At 47.9% G+C, this 13,229-nt stretch overlaps 1 protein-coding gene across 9 annotated transcripts in view; it reads right to left on the bottom strand.

The window, feature by feature from the left end:
* RYR1 (ryanodine receptor 1) overlaps positions 1–13,229 on the bottom strand; it is a 208,782-nt gene that overhangs the window by 28,334 nt on the left and 167,219 nt on the right. For 6 of the 9 annotated variants that reach the window (XM_081200099.1, XM_081200103.1, XM_081200104.1 and 3 more), the window contains 5 exons: positions 12,779–12,852; positions 11,877–11,894; positions 3,331–3,411; positions 1,906–1,994; positions 832–960 (listed from right to left, as the gene is read on the bottom strand). In XM_081200099.1, coding sequence (XP_081056225.1) covers positions 832–960; positions 1,906–1,994; positions 3,331–3,411; positions 11,877–11,894; positions 12,779–12,852 — 391 coding nt within the window. The remainder of the gene's footprint in view (positions 1–831; positions 961–1,905; positions 1,995–3,330; positions 3,412–11,876; positions 11,895–12,778; positions 12,853–13,229) is intronic. The other 3 variants (XM_081200102.1, XM_081200105.1, XM_081200106.1) reach the window with 1 other exon arrangement.

Genomic DNA, 13,229 nt, shown 5'->3' with positions numbered 1-13,229 from the left:
GTAGGATCAGAGATTTTCTTCTCATAGATGGGCTACCTTCCCAGGTAAAAAGGTAAAGGGACCCCTGACCATTAGGTCCAGTTGTGGCCGACTTTGGGGTTGTGGCGCTCATCTTGCTTTACTGGCCGAGGGACCCACGTACAGCTTCCGGGTCATGTGGCCAGCAGGACTAAGCCGCTTCTGGCAAACCAGAGCAGCGCACGGAAACGTCGTTTACCTTCCTGCCGGAGCAGTACCTATTTATCTACTTGCACTTTGACATGATTTCGAACTGCTAGGTTGGCAGGAGCAGGGACCGAGCAATGGGAGCTCACCCCGTCGTGGGGATTCAAACTGCCAACCTTCTGATTGGCAAGTCCTAGGCTCTGTGGTTTAACCCACAGCACCACCCGCGTCCCTTTACCTTCCCAGGTAGATGAGCCTTATTTGCCTCTCACTTTCTTCTACAGAACGTGCAGGAACCGCCTTCTTGACTGCTGTACTATCGGTCTTGTCCATTCAATCCACTGCAGCCTGTCTTCGCATGCAGGGGAAGTCCCTGACTCATTGTGGACTTGAGACCCATTGGCTGCCCTCACCTGCTTTAGCTAGCCAGTCATAGCCATTTCCTGGGATGTGGCCCCTGTCGCCTGCTGACAGCTTCTAGGAGCCACAGGTGTGAGCTGAGTGCAGAATGGGGAGGACCATAGGTGGGCAAAGGGTCCCCTACCAGAGGTAGTACCTCTTCCCCTAACACCCCATACCTCCAAAACACAACCCACTCTCTTCTTCTGGTTGCAATTTTTAAAACTGATTTTCAGACAACAACAACAACAGTGGCAATAATAATACCTGGATGTACTCAGTGAGGCTGTTGAAGACCTGCTTGGCTACAGCCATGGCTTTGGAGAAGTTTCGCTTGCCCTGTTCATCAATGACGTCCTTGCCCGAGTAATACCAGTAGAAATCACTAATAGACTCCTGGCGATTTCCGTGGGTGGGAAAGAAATCGAAAGGTTACTTTGCCTGCCCCACTACCCTGCTGGGTCCAAGGAAGGCTGTCTGTGGCCAGAATACGAAGATGCTAAATCCGAGATGATTTGCGTGATCCTACCAGCAGACTTGATTGTCAATACTTCCTATTTTATGGCCTGATCCAGCTTTCCCCAACCTGGTGCCCTCCAGATGTTCTGGACTGCAACTCCCACCAGTCCCACCTAGGACTTCCAACTCTCAAGGGCTGCCCGTTAGTGGAGGGCTTTTAGTTCAGGCCTCACTCATTACAAGCTGTGCTGGTTTCAAGTACAGTACGATCGCGTCTCATGTGGGGTTCGGTGCTAAGGGTTCTGTGTATATGCAAAAACATGTATGCTCAAAACCTTGGAACAGCCTCCACAAGAGCACCTTGGGGCTTCTGCAGCCGATGCACCAAGGTCCCAGAAGGCTCTCGTGAGATCTCACCAGGCCGTCTAAGTTCCTGCGAGATCTTGTGTGAAGCATCCCAGACCTGGCACACAGAGAGCTCTTTTTGCACTGAGTTTTGCCAGCACAGAAGGAGCTTTTAAGCTCTCCACCTCGCTTGCCATTTAAACTTGTGGGATTTCAACCAGCAGCCTTCAACCACATGTAGCTGAAACCTCACAAGTCAAATGCGCAGAAGATGCGGTCATACCATATTCTGGTGCCAAGGGCAGAGTGCCTCTGGACACAAGAAGACCTTTCCCCCTATGGTGAGTACATTTTGAAATAATAAAAAAGGAAAGGACCTTGCAGGTGACGAACCAGATTCTCAGACTTGTAAGGTTTGCAAAAGCAGGCTGAAATTCTGGTCAGCTCAAGGGCTGAAGTGCAGCTGTGTCTGGGTCTTATGCTTTGACAGAACTGACACTTCCTGAGCCGGATTTGGCCTGGGATGAAAACACCTACCTGCAGACGCAGAAGGTAGTCAACAGTGCAGATGATAATGTTGATGGTGGTCGTGTTCCCCGTCTGTGTCCGCAGGTAGTTCTGGAAGTCTGGAGTAAAAAGGGAGCAGGGTGAGAATGGGACACTTCCTTCCATTGATAATATCTTGGTTCACCCACCCCCCATCCCCCCAAAAAACCCCACCTTTATATTTGCAACAACCCTTAGTGGTAAACCAATGCATCGTATGTGATGTCAAGTGCTGGACAGGTAGCGACACAGCAGCAGAAAGCAGGATTTAACTTCCCATGCTTTAGATGATGCATAGGGAGTTCGGTCCTGCCCAGTTAAGGCTTGTTAGAAGGTTCCTAACCATTAGGAAGAACTTCCTGACAGTAAGAGCTGTTTGACAGTGGAATTTGCTGCCAAGGAGTGTGGTGGAGTCTCCTTCTTTGGAGGTCTTTAAGCAGAGGCTTGACAACCATATGGTGTTTCCTGCTTGGCAGGGGGTTGGACTCGATGGCCCTTGTGGTCTCTTCCAACTCTATGATTCTATTATTCTTTTTTGGGGGAGGGCGGGAACTGGCTGGTGCACTGGAACCTTGCAGAAAGCAGGATTCAGCCCCCTGCATTTCAACTGGTGTGTTGGGAGTTCAATCCTGCGTGGTTCAGGCTTGCTAGTGGGATGGGGGGAACTTGCTGGCGTCCCCGAACCCTGCAGATGTGCAAGGAGTTTAATCCTGATTAACCTCTTCCCAACCTCCAAGGATCGACTTTGACAGGTGAGTGGGACAGCCCACCTGTTGATCAGCCAATATGGTGTCAATATGAATGACAGGGTGCTGCTGCTCTTACTCACCTGTCAAAGTCAGTCCGCCAAGCGGGAAAATGGCAAGACAAACTGTTAAGAGTATACTGAACTGGCTAGATTAACAGAGGCAATCAGAGATCACACTAGACAAGAATTTCAAAAAGCATGGGGGAAAGTGCAGAGAATACTTCACAAAAGAGTGCCCTAAAATTCATACCCGGACTTGTTTCGATTAATGCCTGCAGGAGACTTTGTGGATATTTAAGTTATAATTAGAAAAATCTTAATAATTATTCATAAAGGAAACAGCTTATAAGAAGTAAATAAGGATGCCAGAAACAGGATATTGTTGTATATTATGCTTGTTGTTTGTTATGTTTGTGTCTGATGGGGGTGGATTTCTGTGTTGGCGGGGTGGGGTGGGTTTGTGTTATGTTGTAAATAAAATTTCCAATAAAAAATTATTTTTAAAAAAGAAAAGAAACGTTCCTTGCCCCTGACTCTCCACGCACCCTTTTCCATTAGCCCCCAACCACCCTGCCCTCCCCTGCCCTGTGTATTCTCCCATTCCCCTCCCTCAATCGACTCCATCAGCTCCAGTTTTGGAAGCCCTCTAGGTGGCATGTGGAACCTACCGTTGTTGTGTCCTTCGCACAGGAGCTGCAGGAACCGGAAGAGGTCCTGCGTAAACAGATCGTCCGCCATCACCTTCTCTCCTAGAGCAGGGGAGGGGTCAAGGGAAGAGAGAGAACTGGCCAACGTTAGCAGGAGCAACACGGAGAGAGGAGGAAAAAAATGGAGTTGGGAATGGCGGCAGGGTGAGGGGGGGTTGGGGTGAAAGGGCAAGGGAGAAATGTGCTGTTAGTACAAAATGGGGGTTCTCCAACGCTGGGCTTGAGAAAGGGGGATGGTTTTCGGGCAAGGCAATCCACACGGCAAAACAAGGATGCTGCACACAGATCAAGGGGCCGCCCTGAAGGCCTCACTCTGGATGTTTATTATTATTATTATTATTATTATTATTATTATTATTATTATTATTAATTATATACCGTCCTTCATCAAGAGCTCCCAGGCCAGAGTACAACATTAAAAACGCATTACAGAACGCCAATGATAAAAACATAATAAAAAAGTATGCTGACAGGCCGCCTAATAATAAAATACAGTCATACCTTGGAAGTCAAACGGAATCCGTTCCGGAGGTCCGATCGACTTCCAAAACGTTTGGAAACCAAAGCACGGCTTCAGATTGGCTGCAGGAAGCTCCTGCAGCCAATCGGAAGCTGCAGAAGCCCCATCGGATGTTTGGCTTCCAAAAATAGTTCACAAACCGGAACAGTCACTTCTGGGTTTGCGATGTTTGGGAGCCAAAACGTTTGAAAACTAAGCTGTTCGAAAACCAAGGTGCGACTGTTGTCATCATAATAAAATAGTCATCATAGTAACTATTTATTAATAGCTAGTTAGGGGCTAGTTACGTGGGTGGTGCTGTGGGTTAAACCACAGAGCCTAGGACTTGCCGATCAGAAGGTCGGCGGTTCGAATCCCCACGATGGGGTGAGCTCCCATTGTTTGGTCCCAGCTCCTGCCAACCTAGCAGTTCGAAAGCACATCAAGGTGCAAGTAGATAAATAGGTACCACTCCGGCGGGAAGGTAAACGGTGTTTCTGTGCGCTGCTCTGGTTCGCCAGAAGCAGCTTAGTCATGCTGGCCACATGACCCGGAAGCTGTACGCTGGCTCCCTCGGCCAATAAAGCGAGATGAGCACTGCAACCCCAGAGTCGGCCACGACTGGACCTAATAGTCAGGGGTCCCTTTACCTTTAGTTAGGTGCTAGGTCCTCACTGAAGATGGTCAGTAAGGAGCGGCTGAGCCTGAATTAAGGATGCTGGGGCACCGATTCCTTGTTTCAGGGGATGCTTGTTGGAATAAAAAAACTACTTGTTGCCTACCCTGGATGTTTGCACACTTCCTGAAGGAGCAAGCAGCCTCCGTAGCTAGAAGTGCCTTTTATCAACTGCAATTTGTTTAACGGCCATGGCTGCTCCTGGACCAGGAAAGCCTTGCCACAGCAGTTCATGCACTGGGTACTTCAAGGCCTGATTGCTGCAACACGCTCTATGCGGGGCTTCCCTCGCGCTTTTCCTGGAAGCTGCAGTTAGTGCGGAATGCTGCACCATGATTGCTGACAGGAATGAGGCCTTGTCGGCACAGGACACCCGTGCCAAAGATCTGCACCGGTTTCCGATTTGCTACTGGGCCAAGTTTAATGTGTTACCATCAGCGTATGGAAACCTTTAAGAACTCAGGTCCAGTTTACCCATGAGGTTGTCCTATCCCAATGGGTCCACTCACACTGAGAGCCAGTGTGGTGTAGTGGTTAAGAGCGGTAGACTCGTAATCTGGGGAACCGGGTTCGCATCTCCGCTCCTCCACATGCAGCTGCTGAGTGACCTTGGGCCAGTCACACTTCTGTGAAGTCTCTCAGCCCCACTCACCTCACAGAGTGTTAGTTGTGGGGGAGGAAGGGAAAGGAGAATGTGAGCCACTTTGAGACTCCTTAAAGGGAGTGAAAGGCGGGATATCAAATCCAAACTCTTCTTCTTCTTCTCCAATCGCTTTCACCGGTGGAATTGGCTCTACTACAGGTGCCACATAATACCAGTTCCACATCTGCAAGAACCATTTGTGTGGTCTTTGGAACTCCCTGCCTATGGAGCCCCGTACATTCCTGTTTAGACAAGCCAAACCTGGATGCTTATAAATTGAGGTAATTTTAACCTTAGCATTTAAACTTCCGTACGTTTTAAATTTTGATTTATTTTATTGCTTCGTCTTTCTGCAAACCGCTTTGAGGTTGTTGCTGTTTTGTATTACCATCCAGCGAGGTATACATTCTATGAAATAAACGAATAAGCGCAAGAGAGCTGATCTACCCAGGATGCGGAAGGAACAGAGGTAGTAGGATTCTATTATTAACTTATTAATTAATTGCATTTGTATATACCTGTAGGTCTCAGGGCGGTTTGCAGGATTAAAAAAATATATCACAATATAAAAACACAAAATACATAATCAAAATAAAAACAAAAACACAACCCAATAACTTCCCACCTCCACAACACATTTTAAAAAGGGAATTGAATGTCAATCAGTCAAAGGCCTGGTTAAAGCGGAACATTTCTGCCTAGAGCCCAAAGGAATATAATTCTCGGCTTAATGTTCCACATGGGTTGGAAGAGAGTGGTACTCGTTTGAAAGCTCCCCCCGTTATTGGTGGGGAGCTGGACCAGAGTGAGGACTGCAGCGGCCGACCAGGAGTTAGTAGGATCACAAGTGCCATGCATTTGGTTAGGGGATCTCGTGGCTCCATTGTGTAGGGAAGGTCGAGTTTGTGTCTGGGATATTGCTTCCGGGGGAAAGGGTTATTTAGGCTATCTGTGACATTCCAGCAAAGGCTCAATGTCAACAGATAAAGTCCTTTGCAAAATCCCTGCATGCCTATTGCTGGAGGTTACATATTTTAGTGGGGAGCAGGTGTTGAGACTGGGAGTGCCAGAGTGTATGCAGGCAGATGAGAATAGTTCGGTTCAACGCAATTAGCATAAACGACCGGTTTATTCTATCCGAGTTTGTTTGTTTGTTTGTTGTTTAAAAAACCTGTGCACCCAGGGCCAAATTTTGAAGTGTAGTTTTGCGACAAGCCATTTTTTTTGCAGAAAACACAACCTGAGTAAAACAGAAAGTAAGGACTTGACGTGGTGCAAAGGTGAAATAAATTCCAATGGACCAGAATAACGTGAGAGCAGTGGACAGACACGGAACTGCGATGACAAAGAATTAAGAATAAAAGTTGGAGGAGAGTGAGTGTAAGAGACCCAGGATGTGGCCCCCCCATCCTTGTGGGTTAATAGAATTAGTTGCAGAAGGTCAGTGACCAGTTCACACCACCCGTTCTGTGGCATTGGTCATTAATGAAGATATGAATCCAACGGCACGGGGAGGGCAAGAATGGTGGATGGGTCTCCCATTCACAAGAAACGTCCCCTTCCCCTTCCATTCCTCCGGGTGGATTCATATTAGCCCACCTGGCATTAATGACCAGCCCCTTTTCCATTTGTCTTCTTCTTCATGAAGTTGCCTCCTCCACTTCATGGATGAAGCCAAGCCAATCACCTGATATCTTCCCCCTCTGGCTTTGTCTTCCCTTTGTGGTGGGGCAATCGTGGTGCTCGGGATGGGGCTGGGGTTGGGCGTGGGGGTATTGGAAGGACAGGAAGAGATGCTCCCCAAGTCATCCCGATAAGGCTTGTTTTATCTGAGGTTTACAATGAGAATCCAAAAAGCTCCAAGGCACCCTTTCCCCAAAGCTGGCGCCCCCTGGACATTTTGGAGAACAATTCACACCAGCTGGCATGGGCTGATGGGAGTTTTAATCCAAAACATCTGGAAGGCACCAGGTCAGAGTGCACTGGAGCACTAAAAGGAGATAAACAGGACAACATAGTTGCTACAAGGACAGCAGAGACACCGTGACTCTAGAGCACAGAACAAGAGTAAAGCAAATGTACTACAGTGAGGGCTCGTCTACACTTCCTTTTGTGTTGCTGTCTGCTCCAGTTTGGCAGTGGTTTCCTGGGAGAAGATGCGTGGTTTCCTGGGAGAAGAGCTGGGGCAAAAAAACAAAACCTGCAAATCTCATACCTGTGCCTAGAAATGCAACACAAAAGGAATTGTGGTTGAGCCCTAAGTTACTATAGGGAGGCTTACAAACAGCAGAACGTATAACACAGAGGAACTATTATGAGAGATCACAAAGAAATAAGTGAGAAAGGAACAGAAATGTTACACAGGCAGCAAAAAAAGAAACAGGTTACGTCAACATCATACAATTAAATGACTCTTATTCCACTTTAACCACCATGGAAAATCATGGGAATCATAGTCTGTTAAGAGTGCTGGTAATTGTCGGTTTGTGAGGTCAGCACCTTCTGCAAACCACAGTTGCCAGGATTCTCCCTAGCTGTTAAAGTGCTGTGCTTCAAATGTATGGCGTTGATGTGACCACAACTGCTACAAGGACACCACGGGCTTTCTCTGTGAAGACCTGCTCTTTAAAGCTCAATCGGAGCAAACGGCAATCTGTTGAAGACTCACATTGACGTTTGCTCTGATTGAGTGCTCAAAAGTGGGTTTTTTCAGGGCCTAAAACTCCCATGATACCTAGCTAACAGGACCAGTGGTCAGGGATGATGGGAATTGCAGTCCAAAACATCTGGAACGAGTTACTACAAGGATGACTTACAGAAGAATGAAAAGAACAATATATAGTAGTCAACAGGAGACTACTACTAGGACAGCACTTTCAGCAAAGAAAAATGGTCAAGACAGACCTTACAACATTAAACAAGAGTTTAAAATACTGTATAAACAGAGGGCTTAGCCGCACTTCCTCTCGTCCCGCTGCTTACCCCCTGGGAGGAAAACCGCTCTTTAGCACACAATCGGAGCAAATGGCAATTCTGGTGTCCCCCCCCCCCCAATTTGACATTTGCTCCCCATCTTGTACTAAATAGTGGGTTTTCCCTTGGAAAGGAGTGGGCCAAGGAAAAAAGGGCTTGGACCCATGCTTTCTAGGCAAGGGACAAGCAGACGTGTGGACGAGGCCGGAGTTACTAAAAGGACAATCCAGCTCCATCTTAGCATACCCAAAAGCAACATGTGGTTATTGGGAGTGAAGTAAACCATCCCTACAAATATTTTATGATTTTATCGCACATGTATTCTGCAGCATCTTATGAGCAAAAATCACCAAAGCAGTCATTCCAAAATGGCCACACTGCTAATAAAGAGGTTAATGTTACTACGGTGCTACTAGCTGGTTATTCTATAGTGTAATTTGAAGTATATGACTCTGAAGATGCTCACCCATTACAAAATAGCTTGGTTACATAATCATCATCATCATCATCATTACTACTACTACTACTACTACTACTACTACTACAATCGTACCTCAGAAGTCGAACGGAATCCATTCCAGAAGTCCTTTCAGCTTTCAAAACGTTCAGAGAAACCAAGGCGCAACTTCCGATTGGCTGCAGGAAGTTCCTGCAGCCAATCGAAAGCTGCAGAACACAGTCGGATGTCCAGGTTCCAAAGAATGTTCACAAACCAGAACACTCACTTCCGGGTTTGTGGCATTTGGGAGCCAAAACGTTCGAGCCGCTAGGTGTTCGTCAACCGAGGTACGACTGTATTCATTAATCACCTTTTAAACCACTGTCTCAATGTGATATACATATAAGATAATTTTTCAAAAAGTTTACACTCCCCAAACTATAAAGATGATGTGTCGCCATCACAAACACTACAGGTTTAATTTATAAAAGTATCATTAGCACCGTGTCATTGTTGTAGACCCCAGGATGCTCATTCTAACCCTACATTTACTGGGATAATGAAGATGTTACAGCGTGGTTACCAAAGAAGGCATCACAAGTATATCACACTTCAACTTGGCAACGTTTCCACACCACAGGGCAACTGCTCAGTTATTATGCCATGATGACACTCACACATACCCCACAGATATAAAGCACGGTACACACGACCCTTTCAATATACGAAACTACAGAACATGCCTACATAGATACTAAGAAAAACCATGTTTCTGCAGCAAATTATTACAAAGACGCCGCATTCCTTACTGAAGAACTTGTTGCGACAACACAACCAGACAGTTATGCTTACACCTTGAATTGTTACTATTCCACGTAGTTTACTGCACAGGTAACACAGACTGAGGTCACATTTGCTGAATAACTAGGCCAGGGTTTCCTAAACTTGGGTCTGCAGCTGTTGTTGGACTACAACTGCCATCATCCTTGGGTAGCAGGACTAGTGATGATGGGAACTGTAGTCCAAAATACACTTGGAGGCCCACGTTTGGGAAACCCTGAACTAGGCTCTCGCTACAAGCAGAGTGGAGCCCAGGAGAAGGGTCAGAAATGGTGTGTCTACACCTGACCCCACTGAAAATTGGCTGGGAGGGCAATGTTTTCAGGGGCGGAGATGGTGGATTCTGACTAACATCTTATTGGCTATTCCAGATTGACAGAAGCCCAGCAGGGTGGCTTCCTGGTGACCTTTACAAGGTCAAATACTTTTCTTTTTCGGGGGTGGGGTGGGAGGGGAGTGTTGGTATTTATAAGAGCACAAGCCTGGAGACCACGATGAAAGCATTTGGGTGGGTGAAGGGTGTGCAGTTAGTTGTGCTCAGCACCAATGGTGCATGTATGTGTGAGAAACGGGTGGCCTTTGGAAGGGTTGGGGTTTCTTTTGCGGTTGGAGGGCATGCGCCAGATAAGAGCTGAGAGACAGAGACTTTCCCTAGCTGGCCCCACCCCACCCGAGACTGATCAGAACCCCCTCCAGCCAGCCGGGCAATGAGGGGTGGGAGAAAAGGCTGACGTGGGGTTTAATGGAGGGCATTGCTTACCCTGGTCCTGGTGGCATCTTCAGAAGAAGGCCAGGAAACTCTCCAAGGTATTGGAGATTTCCCCACCCTCCCGCAACGGGAGAAAAAGAGAACAAAAAACAGCTTATTCCCGGCGCAGCACTGATTTAACATGTCCTGTCAGTGCAAGGGTTCCTGCATGTGCCGCAGGACGGCCTTGTCCCCCATAAGCCCCCCTAGATCTGTCCTTGGGGTTCCCCCAACCCTCTGAAGCAGAACTGGAGAGGGCATGGAGCCCGCGGGTGGGAGAGGGGGAGGAGACACATTGCACAGCCTGACCTCCCTGCACTGACAGGACGAGGGAGTTGGATACTGCCCCGTCCTTCCTCTGTTTAGCCAGCTTGCGACTTGAAAGCAAAAGCTTCTCTGGCGCCACCACTCGCCGAAGGAGACAGCTCTGAAGTCGTCTAACCTCTCAGGCCTCCGTGTCACCCTAGGACAAAACAATGCCAGCCTGCTCAATCCTAGAGATATAAATTAATAGAATTGTGGAGCTGGAAGACATCCTGACGATTCACTGGTCCAATCTCTTGCAATGCAGGAATATGCAGCTGTCTTATACCAGAATTGAACCTGCAACCTTTGTGTTATCAGCATGACACTCTACCTAGCTGAGCTATCCTGGCTATCTATCCAGGCATTCTGCTCTTGCTTAGTCAACAGACAACGTACCTCCTGCTTGCTACGCTTCAAACCCCTGGGCCTTGAAGCACAGAATGTGTTGGACATCCCTTAAGAATGAAGAGCATCGCTGCTGGATCAGGCCTAGCTATGTAGCTGGTGACTGGGGGCGGCCGCCAAGACCACATAACACCGGTCTTGAAAGAACTACATTGGCTCCCAGTACATTTCCGAGCACAATTCAAAGTGTTGGTGCTGACCTTTAAAGCCCTAAACAGCCTCATACCTGAAGGAGCGTCTCCACCCCCATCGTTCTGCCCGGACGCTGAGGTCCAGCTCCGAGGGCCTTCTGGCGGTTCCCTCATTGCGAGAAGCAAAGCTACAGGGAACCAGGCAGAGGTCCTTCTCGGTAGTGGTGCCCACCCTGTGGAACGCCCTCCCAGCAGATGTCAGAGATAAACAACTACCTGACATTTAGAAGACATCTGAAGGCAGCCCTGTTCAGGGAAGTTTATAATGTGTGACATTTTAATGTATTTTTAATCTTTGTTGGAAGCCGCCCAGAGTGGCTGGAGAAACCCAGCCAGATGGGCGGGGTACAAATAAATTATTATTATCATTATTATCATTATTATTATTATTATTATTATTATTATTATTATTATTATTATTCTAGCATGTTGATATTGCAGCAGCCATCCAGATGCCTTGTGAGGAAGCTCTTGAGCACAATAGCCCTCTCCCCTACAGCGGTTTCCATCAACAGGCCTTTCAGAAATATTAGTGCCTCTGAACGTGAAGGCAGATCATAGCCAACACCTTCCAGATGCCCAGGACCTAATGGAGCGCCGCGCACTAAGCCAGGGCAGCAGGGGATGGGGGTTCTGATCAGTTTTCAGCCTTGAACCCATCAGGTTAGAAAGAGAAACTGGCAAAACTAAATAAATAAACCAGGCCAAGAAACTGACCATTAAAAGGGAAAGGGGGAAAAAAGTTAACCCAAAGCACAACTTAACCCAAAGCAAAAGGATTATTTACCACTTTCACGAATGATGACTGAGGGAGGGGCATCAGTGACACCAGGAGAGGGGAGGGGGAGGGAAGAGAAGGAGGGAGGGGGAGAGAGGAGGTGAGTGCAACACGTCACAGCAAAGAAGGAAAAGGAGATGATTAAAAAAAGTAAAAGTAAAAAAACAAAACCCAGCGTGTATTAAAACGACATTAATGTGGAATGAGACCAGAGAACCCGAGGTGAAGGGAGTCGGGTGGGTTGTCGGGGAGGTGAGAGTCCATTATTGATTTGTGAAATCTCAATTAATCCACGTCTCACCAGGAGGAAGCTGTGAACACAAAGAGAAGATGCGCAGAGCACTGGGAAGCAGGAGGCTACCGGGGTGGGGGGAGAGAGAACCAACCCTGGGCCAGGATCGTGCCCAGTCAAATCCTGGCACCCAGCATTCCTGTGGGACTGAAACCTTTAACTTGCATCCCTTCCAAGGGATGGGGAGAGAACCCAGAGTGCATAGTTTGGCCAGCCCAGCTAGAAAGCCCCCCTTGCGCAGAGGCATGAATTAGCCATGCCCAGGAGGCCAGGCTTTCGAATCAGACCCCACGCTCCCTCTCCACCTCCCCACAGTAACCCATAGGCCACTCTGCTTCAGGGGCCAAGAGGAGGAAAAGGGTTTCCCAGCAAATGAACCGGAAGCTGGAGGCAGTATTTTCTGGCCATTGTAAAAAAAAAAAGTGGGTGGGTGGCACCAGGGTGTCAGCAGCCATTGTGAGCAGCAAGCACTGACAGGGGGCTGTCTTTTGGAGGGGGCAGAAGGAGTTTGCCCTGCCAAACCGCCCTGTGGGGCAGGAGAGCCGATAGAAATAGGATGGGCTAGTCCTCTGAAAGCCTTGCTGCCGAGTCTCCAAGTGGGGGGCGGGCGGGGACTTACTCGTTCCGTCCTCCGTCACCATTCCCAAGCCTTCAGCTTTGTTTTGCCTCTCAAAGGCGTTGAGGTCCAGCACACTGTGGAAAAAGAGGAGAGAGGGTGAGCAGAGCCAGCCAACGGGAGGTGTCAGGAAGCAGGTCAGAAATAACTCACATGGCTTCAGCAAAACTAACTCTATTCAAAGAAACAAGGCAGCCCAGGAGGACAGACCTAGAGAGCACAGCAAGCCTTCGATACGATAATCTTTATTATCATTGTCCCATACAGAAACAACGAAACTGAAAACCTACATCAGACATTCAGAAACCAAAAAGCCTGCTATCCCACTATCCCAGCCTGGTTAGCCCCCTAAAAACTCTGATACCCCATAATTAAATACAATATACTCCCATAGAGACTACCTTACACAGCGTTTAAAACCAAAATCGCATTTGGATAGAAGCTGTATCTCAGG

This window comes from Podarcis bocagei (assembly GCF_964188305.1).
Source record: "Podarcis bocagei genome assembly, chromosome: 7".
Taxonomy (NCBI): Eukaryota; Metazoa; Chordata; class Lepidosauria; order Squamata; family Lacertidae; genus Podarcis; species Podarcis bocagei.
The sequence above is the reverse complement of the archived record's forward strand: the minus strand, read 5'-3'. Positions and strand labels throughout refer to the sequence as shown.